The sequence below is a fragment of the Oncorhynchus keta genome, chromosome 27, assembly GCF_023373465.1.
Source record: "Oncorhynchus keta strain PuntledgeMale-10-30-2019 chromosome 27, Oket_V2, whole genome shotgun sequence".
NCBI lineage: Eukaryota > Metazoa > Chordata > Actinopteri > Salmoniformes > Salmonidae > Oncorhynchus > Oncorhynchus keta.
The window spans coordinates 48,541,035-48,561,388 of NC_068447.1; the positions used below are offsets into that span (position 1 = coordinate 48,541,035).

The following is a 20,354-nucleotide window of genomic DNA, read 5'->3' on the forward strand; positions in this document are numbered from 1 at the left end:
CAATGCATCACCGGGGGTAAACTACCTGCCCTCCAGGACAACAACCACCCGAGCCACTGCCTGTTCACCCCACTACCATCCAGAAGGCGAGGTAAGTACAGGTGCATCAAAGCTGGGACCAAGAGACTGAAAAACAGCTTCCATGTCAAGGCCATCAGACAGTTAAACAGTCATCACTAACTCAGAGGCAGCTGCCTTCCTACAGACTTGATATCATTGGCCACTTTAATAAATGGAACACGAGTCACCTTAATAATGCTACTTTAATAATGTTTACATATCTTGCATTACTCATCTCATATGTACAGTGGGGAGAACAAGTATTTGATACACTGCCGATTTTGCAGGTTTTCCTACTTACAAAGCATGTAGAGGTCTGTCATTTTTATGATAGGTACACTTCAACTGTGAGAGACGGAATCTAAAACAAAAATCCAGAAAATCACATTGTATGATTTTAAAGTAATTAATTTGCATTTTATTGCATGACATAAGTATTTGATCACCTACCAACTTGTAAGAATTCCATCTTTCAAGACCTGTTAGTTTTTCTTACAATGTTCTCCACTCATTACCTGTATTAACTGCACCTGTTTGAACTCGTTACCTGTATAAAAGACACCTGTCCACACACTCAATCAAACAGACTCTCCTCTCCACAATGGCCAAGACCAGAGGGCTGTAAGGACATCAGGGATACAATTGTAGACCTGCACAGGGCTGGGATGAGCTAGGACAATAGGCAAGCAGCTTGGTGAGAAGGCAACAACTGTTGGCGCAATTATTAGAAAATCGAAGAAGTTCAAGATGACGGTCAATCATCCTCGGTTTGGGGCTCCACGCAAGATCTCACCTCGTGGGGCATCAATGATCATGAGGAAGGTGAGGGATCAGCCCAGAACTACATGGCAGGACCTGGTCAATGAACTGAAGAGAGCTGGGGCCACAGTCTCAAAGAAAACTATTAGTAACACTATGCCGTCATGGATTAAAATGCTGCAGCGCACGCAAGGTCGCCCTGCTCAAGCTAGCGCATGTCCAGGCCCGTCTGAAGTTTGCCAATGATCATCTGAATGATCCAGAGGAGGAATGGGAGAAGGTCATGTGGTCTGATGAGACAAAATAGAGCTTTTTGGTCTAAACTCCACTCGCTGTGTTTGGAGGAAGAAGGATGAGTACAACCCCAAGAACACCATCCCAACCGTGAAGCATGGAGGTGGAAACATCATTCTATGGGGATGCTTTTCTGCAAAGGGGTCAGGACGACTGCACCGTATTGAGGGGAGGATGGATGGGGCCATGTATCGCAAGATCTTGGCCAACAACCTCCTTCCCTCAGTAAGAGCATTGAAGATGGGTCGTGGCTGGGTCTTTCAGCATGACAATGACCCGAAACACACAGCCAAGGCAACTAAGGAGTGGCTTCGTAAGAAGCATCTCACGGTCCTGGAGTGGCCTAGCCAGTCTCCAGACATGAACCAAATAGAAAATCTTCGGAGGGAGCTGAAAGTCCGTATTGCCCAGCGACAGCCCCGAAACCTGAAGGATCTGGAGAAGGTCTGTATGGAGGAGTGGGCCAAAATCCCTGCTGCAGTGTGTGCAAACCTGGTCAAGAACTACAGGAAAAGTATGATCTCTGTAATTGCAAACAAAGGTTTCTGTACCAAATATTAAGTTCTGCTTTTCTGATGTATCAAATACTTATGTCATGCAATAAAATGCAAATGAATTACTTAAAAATCATACAATGTGACTTTCTGGAGTTTTGTTTTAGATTCCGTCTCTCACAGTTGAAGTGTACCTATGGTAAAAATTACAGAACACTACATGCTTTGTAAGTAGGAAAACCTACAAAATCGGCAGTGTATCAAATACTTGTTCTCCCCACTGTATATTCTGTATTCTATATTATCTACTGTATCTTAGCCTATGCCGCTCTGGCATTGCTCATCCATATATCTATACATTCTTATTCCATTCCTTTATTTATATTTGTGTGTATTGTTGTGGAGTTAGATTACATGTTAGATATTGCTGCACTGTCGGAACTGGAAGCACAAGCATTTTGCTACACTCGCAATAACATCTGCTAACCACATGTATGTGACCAATAACATCTGCTAGCCACGTGTATGTGACCAATAACATCTGCTAACGACGTGTATGTGACCAATAACATCTGCTAGCCACGGGTATGTGACCGATAACATCTGCTAGCCACGGGTATGTGACCAATAACATCTGCTAGCCACGTGTATGTGACCAATAACATCTGCTAGCCACGTGTATGTGACCAATAACATCTGCTAGCCACGTGTATGTGACCAATCGAATTTGATTGATTTGATTAGATTACCTCTTGGTGACGGCGTTGTGGTACTCGATAAAAGTCCGGCCGTCAAAAGCAATGGACTCCGACTCCCCGGCGGACTTCTCCAAGATGCCTGTGAGGAAGAGGAGGAGGAACATTGGATGAGATCACATGACACAATAGGAAACATGGCTCCTTTAATTGGAGTCAAGGCAGTGGATGGTGATGAATTGGGATGGTTCTAATTAAAGTAAAAGGAACAGTAGGGCACACGGCCAAAGTCAATGTGTTTAGTAAAGCACACGTGTGTGTAGTCCGTGTGTGTTAACGTGTGCAAACTGGTGAGAATGATGAAACAGAGGGGTTACGCTAACCTTCAAATGGAGACATTGTAAGACTAGCGTGACATCAACACTACACCAACAGAAACGTGGAACTCGGGATCCTTGTTCACTCACTGTTCTGACAGGCTGTGCCCGTGAAGCCGTGGGGGCACACACACTCGTAGCTCTCAAGCATGGGGTTGCAGAGACCCCCGTTGTGGCAGGGATTCCAGCTGCACGGGTGGCCCTTGAACATTGCCACGTCACTGGAGTGCAATGCGTTCTCCTGCCGCAGGATGGGAGTGCCCATCAGGGTGATCTGAGGCGGGATAGAGAGGAGGAGGGGACTTAGACCTGTCATAGTGCAGTGTGGCGCCTACATAGGACATACATGACATACTGAGTTTTTCCTGACCACATGACCTACCCGACCTGGAAATCCTCTCGGCCCTAAAGGCTAAAACTAGGGTTCAGAGTCTTTCCCGGTCAAGTGATATGGTCAGGACTATCTTGGTATCCTAGCCAAATAACTTACATCGAAGATGCATCTGACATACAGTGCATTCGGAAAGTATTCAGACCCCTAGACTTTTTCCACATTTTGTTATGTTACAGCCTTATTCTAAAATTGATTACATTGTTTCCCCCCATCATGAATCTACACACAATACCCCATAATGACAAAGCAAAAACAGTTTATTTTTTAGCAAATGTATTAAAAATAAGAAGTGGAAGTACTCAGACCTTTTACTCAGTACTTGAAGCACCTTTGGCAGCAATTACAGCCTCAAGTCTTCTTGGGTATGACGCTACAAGCTTGGCACAACTGCATTTGGGGGTTTCTCACACTCTTCTCTGCAGATCTTGTCAAGCTCTGTCAGGTTGGATGGGGAGCGTCGCTGCACAGCTGTTTTCAGGTCTCAAGTCCTGGATCTGGCTGCAACACTGAAGGACATTGAGACTTGTCCCGAAGCCACTCCTACGTTATCTTGGCTGTGTGCTTAGCATTGTTGTCCTGTTGGAAGGTGAACCTTCACACCAATCTGAAGTCCTGAGAGGTCTGGAGTAGGTTTCCATTAAGGATCTCTCTGTACTTTGCTCTGTTCATCTTTCCCTCGATCGTGACTAGTCTCCCTCTCCCTGCCGTGGAAAAACGTCCCCACTGCATGATTCTGCCACCACCATGCTTCACTGTTTGGATGGTATTGGTCAGGTAATGAGCTGTGTCTGGTTTCCTCCAAACGTGATGCTTTTCATTCCAGCCAAAGAGTTTAATCTGGGTTTCATCAGACCAGATAATCTTGTTTCCCATGCTATGAGAGTCTTTAGGTGCCTTTTGGTAAACTCCAAGTGGGCTGTCATGTGCATTTTACTGAGTAGTGGCTTCCATCTGGCAACTCTACTATAAAGGCCTGATTGGTGGAGTGGTGCAGAGATGGTTGTTCTTCTGAAAGGTTTCAGTGAACATCGGTTTCTTGGTCAACTCCCTGACCAAGGCCCTTCTCGAACGATTGCTCAGTTTGAATGGGCGACCAGCTCTAGGAAGAGTCTTGGTGGTCCAATCTTCTTCCATTTAACAATGATGGCGGTCACTGTGTTCTTGGGGACCTTCAATGCTGCAGACATCTTTTGGTGCCCTTCCCCAGATCTGTGCCTCAACACAATCCTGTCTCTGAGCTTTACGGACAAGTCCTTTGACCTCACGGCTTGGTTTTTAGTTCTGGCATGCACTGTCAATGGTGGGACCTTAAATAGACAGGTGTGTGCCTTTCCATGTCCAACCAATTGAATGTACCACAGTTGGACTCCAATCAAGTTGGAGAAACATCTCAAGGATGATCAATGAAACAGGATGCACCTCTGGTCTCCATTTCGAGTCTCATAGCAAAGGGTCTGAATTGTTTATGCAAATAAGGTATTTCAGCTCTATTATAAATGTGCAAAAATGGGAAAAAAACTGTTTTCGCTTTGTCATTATGGGTTATTGTGTGTAGATTGATGAGGAACATTTTTATTTAATCAGTTTTCGAATAAGGCTGTAGCGTAAGTATGCACTGTAGATACAGCACCAGTCAAAAGTTTGGACACACCTACTCATTCATGGGTTTATCTTTATTTTTTACTATTTTCTACATTGTAGAATAATAGTGAAGACATCAAAACTATGAAATAACCCATATGGAATCATGTAGTAACCAAAAAAGTGTTAAACAAATGAAAATATATTTTAAATTTGAGATGGCCCTATTTGGTAAAAGACCAAGTCCATATTATGGCAAGAACAGCTCCAATAAGCAAAGAGAAATGACAGTCCATCATTACTTTTAAGACATGCAGGTCAGTCAATCTGCACATTTCAAGAACACCAGTCTCAACGTCAACAGTGAAGAGGCGACTCCGGGATGCTGGCCTTCTGGGCAGAGTTGCAAAGAAAAAGCCAAATTGGCAAAAGAACACACACACTGGACAACTCTGCCTAGAAGGCCAGCATCCCGTAGTTGCCTCTTCACTGTTGACATTGAGACTGGTGTTTTGCAGGTACTGTTTAATGAAGCTGCCAGTTGAGGACTTGTGAGGCATCTGTTTCTCAAACTAGACACTAATGTACTTGTTGTGCAACGGGCCTCCCACTCCTATTTCTATTCAGGTTAGTGCCAGTTTGCACTGTTCTGTGAAGGGAGTAGTACACAGTGTTGTACGAGATCTTCAGTTTCTTGGCAATTTTTCGCCTGGGATAGCCTTATTTCTCACAACAAGAATAGACTGACAAGTTTCAGAAGACAATTCTTTGTTTCTGGCCATTTTGAGGCTGTAATCGAACCCACAAATGCTGATGCTCCAGATACTCAACTAGTCTAAAGAAGGCCAGTTATATTGCTTCTTAAATCAGGACAACAGTTTTCAGCTGTGCTAACATAATTGCAAATGGGTTTTCTAATGATCAATTAGCCTTTTAAAATTATAAACTTGGATTAGCTAACACAACGTGCCATTGGAACACATGAGTGATAGTTGCTGATAATGGACCTCTGTATGCCTATATAGATATTCCATAAAAAATCTGCCATTTCCAGCTACAATAGTAATTTACAACACTGTATTTCTGATAAATTTGATGTTATTTTAATATACAAAAAAAGTTGCTTTTCTTTCAAAAACAAGGACATTTCTAAGTGACCCCAAACTTTTGAACGTTAAGTGTAGATTCAGATTTTACTGTGTTGTATTTCGTTCTGTGGAACTGTGTCAGTACAGTTCAACACAGCGGACCTTACAATAGCTGGGGTCACTGTAAAGGTCATCATGTTTAGGGAGATAGTTATTGTCCATCACTAAATAGTGTTAAAATATATGTATCCATGTCTAAGGTGGATTCAACATTGTGTGACAGTTAAAAGACGTCAAAAACCTACCTATTTTAAATGAAATCATTTATAGTTGTTGATAATTGGTAAAATGTATAGGAACTTTTGCACAACCTTTTGAACAGTGTGTCTAGCAAAAAAAGATCTGCTTTTGTGTGAATAGTGTGTGTGGGGACAGGATACTCACCTTCTGAATGGCCCCCTTGAAGCCATCTTTGAGCGAGGCGGCTCTCGCTTGCCGGCTGAAATCAGGAGCACCACCCACGAACAGAGACTCCTTCAGGTTGAGAGCGGTGTGTTGGTTCTGGAGATAGGACACAAGTGTTAGAACCCTATAATAACAGGGTATGGAACCCTACCACAGGTACTAAAACCCTACCACAAGGACTAGAACCCTACTAGAGACTAGAACCCTACCATAACAGGGACTAGAACCCTATAACAAGGACTAGAACCCTACCACGTGGTCTAAAACCCTACCACATGGTCTAAAACCCTACCACATGGTCTAAAACCCTACCACATGGTCTAAAACCCTACCACAGGGACTATAACCACACCTGATCAATCGCTTCTGTTTTGACTCAAATGAGACTAGTGTTTTTTGTTTTTGAGCCATACAGTAGCACAATGAGACTAATAGCTGTCCCAGCGAAAAATATTTCTCCTTTGAAAGATATATCTATATAGTGCATGCAGGACAATTCACTAACTGTGCTAACTCCTTTTCCACATCAATACACTTGATCAAATACGTGTATTTGATTTCTGTGCAACTCTCCAAGCAGTCAATTATTTGTTATCTGGTACAAAACACAAGAAAAGGGCTAAAATAGAAAGTCAGCTGGTGCGGCTGGAGTGACGATATGAATGCCGTTATTTTTATGAATGTCTCTCTAATGAATGAGTGATTGTACTGAAGACCTTTCCGGCACCGAGCGAGCAGCAGCCTATAATTGGCCGTTAATTTGTGTGGTGGAGGACCATGAAATCAGGTTCATCCAGCAACCCGCAGGGGAATTGGCTTCAATTACGAAAAAGAAAGTACAGGCCCCCTCTTCGGGAGGAATTGCGGATATTTCTTTTTATGTAGGCCAGTAATTACCAGAGGGAAAAGATGAGGTTATTGGTGTAAAAATGATGGAAGTTGCCAAGTAAACATGGGTTGTGTTTGAGAGCCGGCATGGGATTGTGCTTCTATTTGAGATGGGAGCTGGAGGGTGGACGCCAGTGGGGCTTCGCTAAACCCCACAGCTGTGTGGTGCACCTGGAGTGGGCTCCAAGAGCCCAGTCAGGTGGGTCACCTACAGTCCAGCTATGCCTGCCTCTTGTTGGAAGGACTAAGTGCCCACTTTAGCTGAAGGCAAAGCTCAAGTGAAGAGTAACGGGTTGGGATCAACTCAACCTGTGTTCGATACAAGTTGACATGCAATTCTCTCAGTTACATTGTAAAATGATTTGGATATATACATCCAGTCCATTATTATGAAGTTGTACTTTGGCCATCATATAATAAACATGGCTTCTATCAATTTGAAAGGTCATATTAGATTCCTGAATAGGAGAGGATTGGAATGATATACTCTAACTCTGGTAACAGACCAGTATATCTAATGGCATGGGTGTTGTTGGTAAATTCCAGTGCTGTTATGTTTGAGTGATTGAGTAAGTGAGTTGATGATGTAGAACGTTTTGTTTCTCTTTCGAGAAGAGACTGTTGATGACAAAAGAACAGCCCTGCTTGGCACCTCACTCTCATTCTTCTCTCCTTGATCTTCCTCTCACTCTCGACTGCCACACCACATCTCTGCCCACGCAGCCTTCTCTCATCAACTGCGTTGCGATCTTTTCATCCCAATTCCCCAAAAACACAGATTCCGATTTTGATGCACTAAACCATTCACACCCAGTCCGAAGAATTTGCATAACATCACCAACGCTGCTGAGGTCATTCTCAAAGGCAATTCCTTGTTCAAAGTGGCTAGAGAGACATTCAATTAGAAGCAAATCATATAGTAGGCTATTGGAAAAATAATATGCTACTGAAAATATAAGGATAGGCTATTCATCCTATAGGATTAATCATGAATGGAGAATGGCTGCGTTTCATTCAATCATTCAATAAGTGGAGGAGATGCAAAACTGGAACCTGTCGTCGTTCCTCGCACATATGCTGTACATCATAACACTTGCTGACTTAAGTTCTTTCTGTTGGATTAAAGAGATTAAGCCTAGACAGGCTAAGCCTATTTTAGGAAACTTTCTGAATGGACATAGAACATTAGCGAACTCATACACGCACAGCCACCTAAAAGGACCCATCAATCAAGGCCTTCTGAAGCGCATCTCACTCAGACATAAAGCAAATCATGTTTCTCCTTTCCCAAAAACGTTTTACTGCAATAACCTTGCCTTAGCTTCTGTAGGATATCAAAAACGAGTCTATAAGATAATGCTAAATCAATGTAGCCTATCACGTCAATTGACGAGGAACGTTTTAAGGGGGAGACAGAGAGACAACTGTGATTTAGGGTATATGAAGATGTAACTGACAACCATTAGAAAATAGAAACACATGCACACAACTTATCCATAGCCTAACGATCACCCGTTGATGCATTTTTGTGAAGCAACGGGTCGTTATGTTAACACTACATCTTACCTTTGAGTGCTTTATCTAAATCTGTGCAACCACTTATTGAAAAATATCAAGTCTGGCAGATGGGCGCCCAGATTCACTTCAGCAGGCATATAATACATTGCCTCATGTGCAGGCTATACAAATGATGCATTCATACATTAACTAACTTAACTTGCACATCTCCTTCTTCACTCCTCACGCAATTCACACATCTCCACTGGCAACGCCACTGGCAACTCTCTTCCTCCTTCTCTCTAGCTCTTGAACGAGTAGCCTCTATATTTAGATACGGACCAACGATACAGTTTGAAATGTATTTCAAGCAACAACAAAACATGTACTTATAGGCCTAGGCCTATTCAAGGAGAGAAGCATTGATCGATCCCCTTGCTTGCTGAATGTCTAGAAAATCGGCTAAATCGTTGGCATAGAACTGGTGGGGAAGTTTGAATGGCGAGAGCGATGTGTAGCAATTTGGCTAAAATGACACCGTGCTCCACTGAAGGATTGCAAATGTAAAAACCAGGCCCGAGAGAAATGAATGAATGAATTCTTTCATTCACACAATGAACCCACAGACCTGTCAGTGCGCCGCCTGCACTGTCCCAGCTAACAATCACTATTGGTCAACAGCTTATTTTAACATGTGAAAAGACACAAAATTAGAACCTGTTCCCGAATAAATAAGTGACGGATTGCGGCAGCACAGTATTTCACAATTGGTGTGAACGGTGTCATATGAAATTATTCAGACGAAAATAACGGACTTAGTGAGAAAGGGCCTTAAAGACGTTTCATTGTAGCGAGGCACAATGGCGGCCAGAAAGATAACTGCCTCCCTCAACCCCTCCTTCCGCCTCCACAGCAGATGGACTGATTTGAAAGCCAAACCTACTTCTTTAACAAATGTCTCTACTTTGGTACAATGCGTGAGATGGTAGTACTAAATACAGACCCTTCTCCCCTGTCAGTTCTATCGTCTAGTAACTGTCGTATGGTGGAGCATGGGGATGAGAAGTGGCGAACTGAAATTGGAGCTGAAAGTGGAGATATGAAATATGTCAAAGGAGGTGGATGGGACATGTCTTATTACCTTGCGTGATTTCTTAGTTTCCAGACAGCACACAGTAAGAGAAAAGACCACGGGAGGGGAAAAAGGTTATCATAAAAGGTTATCAATGGACATTGGTGTGTGGAGAAACAGGCAACACACACACACACTCAAATACACACCCCGGACCAACATAAAACCGCATAACACAACACAAACTGTGAAGCCTGAAGGTCATGGACAAGACAGAAAGGCTGCCAATGAAAATAAATGAGAAACAAAAATTGTGCTTAAGGAAGTTGCAGCTGTGGCTCATCATTTGGATCCACCATATAGCCAGCCAATGCAGACAGTGTTATTTCTGTTTGTGTGCGAAAGCATGCATGGATTTGACGGGGCATTTGGTCTTTTTAAAATCTCCTTCTGGATTTTACTGAAATATTCTGTTTTTAGATGTCCTGAATGACAGAAATTCCTGTCCCAGGTATAATATAATAACTTTATATAAGGTATCTATATCAAAGATGCTAGGCTCTCTGAGTGCAGTGGGACTTCCTGGCTCCCATCTTCATTGTAAATACAGGAGTAGGAGAAAATTTAGCTGCCAACTATATCCTGCATGGGGCCTCTTATGCATTGAGCTCCTCCATCACTAGCCTCCACTCATCCCTATCCTTCTCACCCGCTCCCTGTTCTCGTCTTTTAATACGATTTTCTGCCTCCTTTGCAGGAGGGAAACATAATTACTTTACGGAGGACAGGAAGACAAAAAGAAAAGAGAGAAAAAGTGACAGCACGCATTCTGGAGGTGGTGGCTTTGGAGTGTACATGTTCCTAATCACAAATTACACTCTTTAATATGATTGGATGACTTGCAGACATACTGTACTTGGCGATTAGATTGCTCTCACTTATGTACCTGGTTTATTGCTTGATTATCATGATTTATTTTTTCCCATCTCTCCATCTATACATCTACCTCCCTAGAGTTTAAGAGCATGGGTCAAACTAATGTAATAATGACAATAACTGCACTTGTGCATGTGACAATAAAACGTGCATGTACATATTAATGGGCTGCACTATTGGGGATCTTTGCTTCACTAGGATCTAAAAGGAATGAGTAAAGTCATACTAATGGGTGCACTCAGGCCGTAGAGGTTGTTTTTCGTGACTGCAACAAATAAGAACAAGATCATACTTCTGTGTAGGCATTTCAGCAGATGCAAAGATGGCAGATAAAAAGGATTCTAAGGAGGAGGAAAATAAGATGTTTCCAACTCAGAGACCGCCTGTCAAACGTGCCCTTCATGTCTCCAGCGTACTATTTCTTACCGTGACGAGCTATCAGAAAACAGTGGAATGTGTTTTCAAACACAACCCTGGTAGCGTGTATGTCCTTCTGGACGACCGCAACTAGGTAAGCGTTTTGTAGAGTCAGCTCTGGTGTGTTATCATCATTGCACTCTGGGAGTAAAGAGTGCACTGAGTTGAACAGCTCCATTGATAAGGGCATGTATGCATTAGAGGTCGACCGATTAATCGGATTGGACGATTAATTAGGGCCGATTTCAAGTTTTCATTACAATCGGAAATCTGTATTTTTGGGCGCCAATTTGCCAATTTTAAAAAAAATATTTCTTATATTTTTTATATACTTTTATTTAACTAGGCAAGTCAGTTAAGAACACATTCTTATTTTCAATGACGGCCAAGGAACAGTGGGTTGACTGCCTTGTTCAGGGGCAGAACGACAGATTTTCACCTTGTCAGCTCGGGGGATCCATTCTTGCAACCTTACATGTTAACTAGTCCAACGCAATAATGACCTGCCTCTCTCTCGTTGCACTCCACAAGGAGACTGCCTGTTACGCGAATGCAGTAAGCCAAGGTAAGTTGCTAGCTAGCATTAAACTTATCTTATAAAAAAAACTATCAATCACTAGTTAACTACACATGGTTGATGATATTTCTAGATATTATCTAGCATGTCCTGCGTTGCATATAATCTGACTGAGCATACAAGCATCTAAGTATCTAACTGAGCGGTGGTAGACAGAAGCAGGCGTGTAAACATTCATTCAAACAGGACTTTCGTGCGTTTTGCCAGCAGCTCTTCGTTGTGCTGTTTATGACTTCAAGCCTATCAACTCCCGAGATGAGGCTGGTGTAACCGAAGTGAAATGGCTAGCTAGTTAGCGCGCGCTAATAGCGTTTCAAACGTCACTCACTCTGCGCTTTCTAGTAGTCGTTCCCTTTGCTCTGCATGGGTAACGCTGCTTCGATGGTGGCTGTTGTCGTTGTGTTCCTTGCTCGAGCCCGTTAGGAGCGAGGAGAGGGACGGAAGCTATATTGTTACACTGGCAATACTAAAGTGCCCATAAGAACATCCAATAGTCAAAGGTTAATGAAATACAAATGGTATAGAGGGAAATAGTCCTATAATTCCTATAATAACTACAACCTGAAACTTATTACCTGGGAATATTGAAGACTCATGTTAAAAGGAACCACCAGCTTTCATATGTTCTCATGTTCTGAGCAAGGAACTGAAACGTTAGCTTTCTTACATAGCACATATTGCACTTTTACTTTTTTCTCCAACACCTTGTTTTTGCATTATTTAAATCAAATTGAACATGTTTCATTATTTACTTGAGGCTAAATTGATTTTGATGTATTATATTAAGTTAAAATAAGTGTTCATTCAGTATTGTTGTAATTGTCATTGGCCGATTAATCGGCATCGGCTTTTCTCCAATAATCGGTATCGGCGTTGAAAAATCCTAATCGGTCAACCTCTAGTATGCATGGCCAAGGATGTGGTGCTACAGTGACACGCATGTACACAAACACACACAGTAGCGCAGGCTAAGTAAAAGCAAGGCTGTATATTGCCTTTTATGCTAGCAGCTATGCAGAGCATATTCACATCCAGTTTGCCTTGCATGCTAATAACTAGGCTAATCATAAATCATGATAAGCCTAGAATGATAGCTCTCTTTCTCTGTCTGTCTCACCGGTGACTCTCCCCTGACTGGGTCCTTTCCGTTTATGTTGATCTCTCCCTTGCGACTGGCCCTCTCCAGATTCACTGTGTTCCACATACCCATCTTGATCTTATCTTTACTCCTGCATGAGAGGAGCAGAAACAAACGAGCCAAGAGGTCAGGGACGTCTCAAAGCAAGACACACAAGTACAATCCAAAATCAAGAGACAACAATAACCCAGTTAACAAGGACTCCTGGGCCGTCATTGAAAATAAGAATTAGTTCTTAACTGACTTGCCTAGTTAAATAAAGATTTACATTTACATTTACATTTAAGTCATTTAGCAGACGCTCTTATCCAGAGCGACTTACAAATTGGTGCATTCACCTTATGACATCCAGTGGAACAGCCACTTTACAATAGTGCATCTAAATCTTTTAAGGGGGGTGAGAAGGATTACTTTATACAATTAAAATAAATAGGTGTCTAGACTAGAGTTGCTACGGGGTTCTAGACTAGAGTTGCTATGGAGTTCTAGTTAAGAGTCGTTATGGTGTTCTGGACTAGTTGCTATGGGCTAGAAGATTAGTCTAGGGTTTCAGACTAGAGTCACTATGGGGTTTCAGTCTAGAGTCACTATGGGGTTTCAGACTAGAGTCACTATGGGGTTTCAGACTAGAGTCACTATGGGGTTTCAGACTAGAGTCACTATGGGGTTTCAGACTAGAGTCACTATGGGGTTTCAGACTAGAGTCACGATGGGGTTTCAGACTAGAGTCACTATGGGGTTTCAGACTAGAGTTGCTATGGAGTTCTAGTTAAGAGTCGTTATGATGTTCTGGACTAGTTGCTATGGGCTACAATATTAGTCTAGGGTTTCAGACTAGAGTCACTATGGGGTTTCAGTCTAGAGTCACTATGGGGTTTCAGTCTAGAGTCACTATGGGGTTTCAGACTAGAGTCACTATGGGGTTTCAGACTAGAGTCACTATGGGGTTTCAAACTAGAGTCACTATGGGGTTTCAGACTAGAGTCACTATGGGGTTTCAGACTAGAGTCACTATGGGGTTTCAGACTAGAGTCACTATTTCAGACTAGGTCACTATGTTTCAGACTAGAGTTGCTATGGAGTTCTAGTTAAGAGTCGTTATGGTGTTCTGGACTAGTTGCTATGGGCTACAATATTAGTCTACGGTTTCAGACTAGAGTCACTATGGGGTTTCACTCTAGAGTCACTATGGGGTTTTAGACTAGAGTCACTATGGGGTTTCAGACTTGAGTCACTATGGGGTTTCAGACTAGAGTCACTATGGGGTTTCAGACTAGAGTCACTATGGGGTTTCAGACTAGAGTCACTATGGGTTTTCAGACGAGAGTCACTATGGGGTTTCAGTCTAGAGTCACTATGGGGTTTCAGACTAGAGTCACAATGGGGTTTCAGACTAGAGTCACTATGGGGTTTCAGACTAGAGTCACTATGGGGTTTCAGACTAGAGTCACTATGGGGTTTCAGACTAGAGTCACTATGGGGTTTCAGACTAGAGTCACTATGGGGTTTCAGACTAGAGTCACTATGGGGTTTCAGACTAGAGTCACTATGGGGTTTCAGACTAGAGTCACGATGGGGTTTCAGACTAGAGTCACTATGGGGTTTCAGACTAGAGTTGCTATGGAGTTCTAGTTAAGAGTCGTTATGGTGTTCTGGACTAGTTGCTATGGGCTACAATATTAGTCTAGGGTTTCAGTCTAGAGTCACTATGGGGTTTCAGTCTAGAGTCACTATGGGGTTTCAGTCTAGAGTCACTATGGGGTTTCAGACTAGAGTCACTATGGGGTTTCAGACTCGAGTCACTATGGGGTTTCAGACTAGAGTCACTATGGGGTTTCAGACTAGAGTCACTATGGGGTTTCAGACTAGAGTCACGATGGGGTTTCAGACTAGAGTCACTATGGGGTTTCAGACTAGAGTTGCTATGGAGTTCTAGTTAAGAGTCGTTATGGTGTTCTGGACTAGTTGCTATGGGCTACAATATTAGTCTAGGGTTTCAGTCTAGAGTCACTATGGGGTTTCAGTCTAGAGTCACTATGGGGTTTCAGACTAGAGTCACTATGGGGTTTCAGACTTGAGTCACTATGGGGTTTCAGACTAGAGTCACTATGGGGTTTCAGACTAGAGTCACTATGGGGTTTCAGACTAGAGTCACTATGGGTTTTCAGACGAGAGTCACTATGGGGTTTCAGTCTAGAGTCACTATGGGGTTTCAGACTAGAGTCACTATGGGGTTTCAGACTAGAGTCACTATGGGGTTTCAGACTAGAGTCACTATGGGGTTTCAGTCTAGAGTCACTATGGGGTTTCAGACTAGAGTCACTATGGGGTTTCAGTCTAGAGTCACTATGGGGTTTCAGACTAGAGTCACTATGGGGTTTCAGTCTAGAGTCACTATGGGGTTTCAGACTAGAGTCACTATGGGGTTTCAGACTAGAGTCACTATGGGGTTTCAGACTAGAGTTGCTATGGAGTTCTAGTTAAGAGTCGTTATGATGTTCTGGACTAGTTGCTATGGGCTACAATATTAGTCTAGGGTTTCAGACTAGAGTCACTATGGGGTTTCAGTCTAGAGTCACTATGGGGTTTCAGTCTAGAGTCACTATGGGGTTTCAGACTAGAGTCACTATGGGGTTTCAGACTAGAGTCACTATGGGGTTTCAGACTAGAGTCACTATGGGGTTTCAGACTAGAGTCACTATGGGGTTTCAGACTAGAGTCACGATGGGGTTTCAGACTAGAGTCACTATGGGGTTTCAGACTAGAGTTGCTATGGAGTTCTAGTTAAGAGTCGTTATGGTGTTCTGGACTAGTTGCTATGGGCTACAATATCAGTCTAGGGTTTCAGACTAGAGTCACTATGGGGTTTCACTCTAGAGTCACTATGGGGTTTTAGACTAGAGTCACTATGGGGTTTCAGACTTGAGTCACTATGGGGTTTCAGACTAGAGTCACTATGGGGTTTCAGACTAGAGTCACTATGGGGTTTCAGACTAGAGTCACTATGGGTTTTCAGACGAGAGTCACTATGGCGTTTCAGTCTAGAGTCACTATGGGGTTTCAGTCTAGAGTCACTATGGGGTTTCAGTCTAGAGTCACTATGGGGTTTCAGTCTAGAGTCACTATGGGGTTTCAGACTAGAGTCACTATGGCGTTTCAGTCTAGAGTCACTATGGGGTTTCAGACTAGAGTCACTATGGGGTTTCAGTCTAGAGTCACTATGGGGTTTCAGACTAGAGTCACTATGGGGTTTCAGTCTAGAGTCACTATGGGGTTTCAGACTAGAGTCACTATGGGGTTTCAGTCTAGAGTCACTATGGGGTTTCAGACTAGAGTCACTATGGGGTTTCAGTCTAGAGTCACTATGGGGTTTCAGTCTAGAGTCACTATGGGGTTTCAGACTAGAGTCACTATGGCGTTTCAGTCTAGAGTCACTATGGGGTTTCAGACTAGAGTCACTATGGGGTTTCAGTCTAGAGTCACTATGGGGTTTCAGACTAGAGTCACTATGGCGTTTCAGTCTAGAGTCACTATGGGGTTCTAGTGTGGTGCCCACCTGATGACGGCGGGGCCCTTGCCCAGGTCGTAGCGGAACTCCAGGATGCCGTCGTTGAGGGAGAGGGAGATGAAGTCCCCTTTGCCGTCGGTCTTCTGGCCATTGTAGAATATCATGCCGTTGGATTCGTTGGCCATGAGCACCACCGTCATGCTGACCTTTTGGCTGCAGACAAAACACAAACATGAGTAAAGAACCAGGCACAGATAAAACATATACAGCAATAGTAAACAAGCGCCAGACTAAACATAAAAAACAACAGTAACCAAACAACAGACAGAAGACCAACAACAATGGTAAACAAACACCATCGCGGAATGGAGGCCAGACCTGGTATTACAACTTAGGGATAGCACCCTTTTTTTCAATTTTCGCCTAAAGGACATACCCAAATCTAACTGCCTGTAGCTCAGGCCCTGAAGCAAGGATATGCATATTCTTGGTACCATTTGAAAGGAAACACTTTGAAGTTTGTGGAAATGAGTAGATGTAAATGGTAGAAGAAAATACAAAGAAAATAAACACTTTTTCTACCACCATCTTTGAAATGCAACAGAAACATCCCAGTTCCAGCCATCACTCTGCTTGTAATTCCAATGGTGTCCACAAGATGGCTGCAGTGTATGTGCAAAGTCTCAGATGGATTACTTGAATTAGGAGTGAATGACATGACATTTAGTGTTAAGTCACCCAGGTACATTTGGGAAAATTGTGAAGGAGACATTTGCATTCATATTGCATTTTTCTGCAAGAATATAGTCACATGTGTATACTTGGAGTTTCATTTAGCTTTTCCAGTATTAGTAGACATGTTATGTTCAACATTTGCAAAACAACCAGTTTTCATAACTCTGAATAGTCTTATCATTTTTGGCCAAAATGAAAAGGCATGCTGTCGTACAAGGTCAGTAGCAACATTTTACAACAGAAACAGGGTTTCTGGATACTCCCGTAAAGTCCAGCTCATTGGCCATCTAGCTAGCTTTGTTTGACCCCGATTGGTGCTTATTTGACAACGTTAGAGTCGTTCAAGTGAAGACCACCCGCGTCATCGGAGTGCCATGAAGGCGTCGCTTTCTGACCAAATATGGTTTTCGTATAGGATATACTACACCCCTAATGATATTGTGAAGTCTGGTTACGTTCTAGTATCTGAGGAATACATACGAATGTGATTTGACTGGTTGAAATAACATTAAAGGTGAAATTTTCACAGATTCCTTTCTTTGCAAATCGAACGAGTGGAAATACAAAATCGATCGTGCATGCTATATGGACCTTTTTAGGATATGAGGACATGAAAAAGGATTTTATCTAACATAACGACACATCATGTTATCTCTGGGACCCTTTGGATGATAAATCAGAGCAACATTTCAGTATGTAAGTACACATTTCACCTTCAGAGGTGAATTTATCAAACCTATCACGGTGACAAAAGTATTTTGTTGTTAGGAGCTCTCCTCAAACAATAGAATGACATTTTTTTCACAGTAATAACAGTAATGTATTAATAATAATTTAAGCTTTCTGCCGATATAACACACTTATATGTACCGACATTTGTTGTCGTTTCTCTAAAATCTGCAATCGTGACACAAGGCTCTGCATGATTTACAACTGTCCCGTTGACGGGACGCCTATCCCTTAAACACTTGTCTACCATGCCTGTCTGTCTACTGTTATGTCTATCTGGCCTTTACATAATGTAACAATGTTTTATGTGATGATAGCTGTAGTTGTGTGTTCTTTTGTGTAACCTACACAAGACTGAAAATAATTCCCACCATAGAGGACAACATAAACATTGAATTAATTCTATTTCTATGGAATACTATTTCTAAGCAGCAGGACAATGATCTGTTCTGTTCCATTTAATTATATTCAATTCATCACAAGACTGTCCTGCTGGAGGCACAGCTTTAAGTATCTATCTGCCATTACATCAAGTTACAGCTCCCCGTGTACCTACTCCTGGAGATCAATATGCCTTTACGATACAGGACCAGAATACACTCAAATATCAGTGACGGTGTCTTTGTGGACACATATGGTGTTGTGCATGTAATGCGTAGAGTGTGTGTGTGAGTATAGGTGTGTGAGTATATGTGTGCCTGTGTGTAGTGAAATTTGCATTTGACTTACTGGAGATTGTGACCGTAGGTGTGCAATCCCTTCAGCTCCAGGTAAGAGTCACCACTAAAGAACGGCATGTAGGCCCCTTTCTTGTCCGACACTGAAGATGAAACACAAATGGAATGCATTACAACAGACATTATGTCATCCTTACGATAGCACTATGCATGCTTATGACAGTAAGAAGGCTTATACAGTCTGTCAGGGGCACGTTGGCTGAAGTAAGTGCTACCCACCCAGGCGGTCCATTTTGGATAACAATGGTGGCCTAGTCTTCACCCACACCGACACACACACAAACAGACAGTTTGGGGCTGCGAGGCTCTTTTCTTTGCTAATTAGTCGGGATTAGCTAACTGAGTCAGGGAGGGGAGGCAGACGGAGATGAGAAAGCTAATTAGCCATTGTGTAGGAAACGGCTAATGACGGAGAGGACAATAGGAGCACTGCTGCAGACACAACAAGGAAGTCTGCCGTCAAAGCAGCTGTCATAATAAGGAAAGGAAAGAGCAACCTCGGAACTCAGACAGTGGATCAGGAGAAGAGTTCGGTTTCTTTAGCTGAATGCATACACACACACACACACACACACACACACACATTTTGAGAGGATAATTGCACTTATGGTTTAAAAGACTGGCTATGTTTCTGCCATAAGGCACAGGGACTCAGAGGGAGATGGACAGTTGGAATCTAAAATCTCACACGAGTTCCAGCAAAGCAACTATATGTAGTTGAATTGGGGACAGCAGCCAAGTACTAGGGAAAAACACTCTTGTACTTAGTATTAGTGAGTATAACTATGTCTACCAAGGGCTTCCTTCGAGTAGGCGATTGGCGACACCACCTGTCTTTAACTGTTCCCAGTGCAGCCCTTAAAGCATATTTGGCTGAATTATGGTTCTGTTACGTGATCCAGATCTTGTGTAGGCCAGACACTCAGGCTGAGTGACTTCTTCATTAATCAACATTGGGAGGACTGATATCATTAGTCATCTCATTGATTTAATTGAAGCCCTCAGAGTGTGAGATGCTCTTTCCCTCACAATGATTTTCAGTTCACCCCAATTGATTTTAAATCACCTGCTAACTGGGACTTACGGTGAGGCGAGAGGCGGTTCTCCTCAGATGTGTGTTGAACCAGTCAGGTTAGGAAAGCGCGTGTGTGTGAGTGAATGATAAGCTTGGTGTTTTATGTTTTAAATCAAATGTTTGTAGTTTAAGTAGCGATGTGATACGACACATAAATACTGAAGTCAAAACACAGACTGATGTACATACTGTACTGACATGCTTTATAAACTCAACAAAAAAAGAAACGCCCCTTTTTCAGGACCATGTGCTTCAAAGATAATTAGTAAAAATCCAAATAACTTCACAGATCTTCATTGTAAAGGGTTTAAACACGGTTTCCCATGCTTGTTCAATGAACCATAAACATTTAATGAACATGCACCTGTGGAACAGTCGTTAAGACACTAACAGCTTACAGAAGGTAGGCAATTAAGGTCACAGTTATGAAAACTTAGGACACTAAAGAGGCCTTTCTACTGACCCTGAAAAACACCAAAAGAAAGATCCCAAGGGTCCCTGCTCATCTGCGTGTACGTGCCTTAGGCATGCTGCAAGGAGGCATGAGGACTGCAGATGTGGCCAAGGCAATAAATTGCAATGTCCGTACTGTGAGACGCCAAAGACAGCGCTACAGGCAGACAGGACGGACAGCTGATTGTCCTCGCAGTGGCAGACCACGTGTAACAGCACCTGCACAGGATCGGTACATCCGAACATCACACCTGTGGGACAGGTACAGAATGACAACAACTGCCCGAGTTACACCAGGAACGCACAACACCTCCATCAGTGCTCAGACTGTCCGCAATAGGCTGAGAGAGGCTGGACTGAGGGCTTGTAGGCCTGTTGTAAGGCA

The 20,354-nt window shown here is 42.8% G+C and overlaps 1 protein-coding gene across 4 annotated transcripts in view; it reads right to left on the reverse strand.

Annotated features, from left to right (window-relative positions):
- LOC118360235 (agrin-like) overlaps positions 1 to 20,354 on the reverse strand; it is a 409,423-nt gene that overhangs the window by 23,649 nt on the left and 365,420 nt on the right. For all 4 annotated transcript variants that reach the window (XM_052482562.1, XM_052482563.1, XM_035739526.2 and 1 more), the window contains 6 exons: positions 18,434 to 18,524; positions 16,289 to 16,453; positions 12,712 to 12,823; positions 6,187 to 6,303; positions 2,770 to 2,953; positions 2,357 to 2,444 (listed from right to left, as the gene is read on the reverse strand). In XM_052482562.1, coding sequence (XP_052338522.1) covers positions 2,357 to 2,444; positions 2,770 to 2,953; positions 6,187 to 6,303; positions 12,712 to 12,823; positions 16,289 to 16,453; positions 18,434 to 18,524 — 757 coding nt within the window. The remainder of the gene's footprint in view (positions 1 to 2,356; positions 2,445 to 2,769; positions 2,954 to 6,186; positions 6,304 to 12,711; positions 12,824 to 16,288; positions 16,454 to 18,433; positions 18,525 to 20,354) is intronic.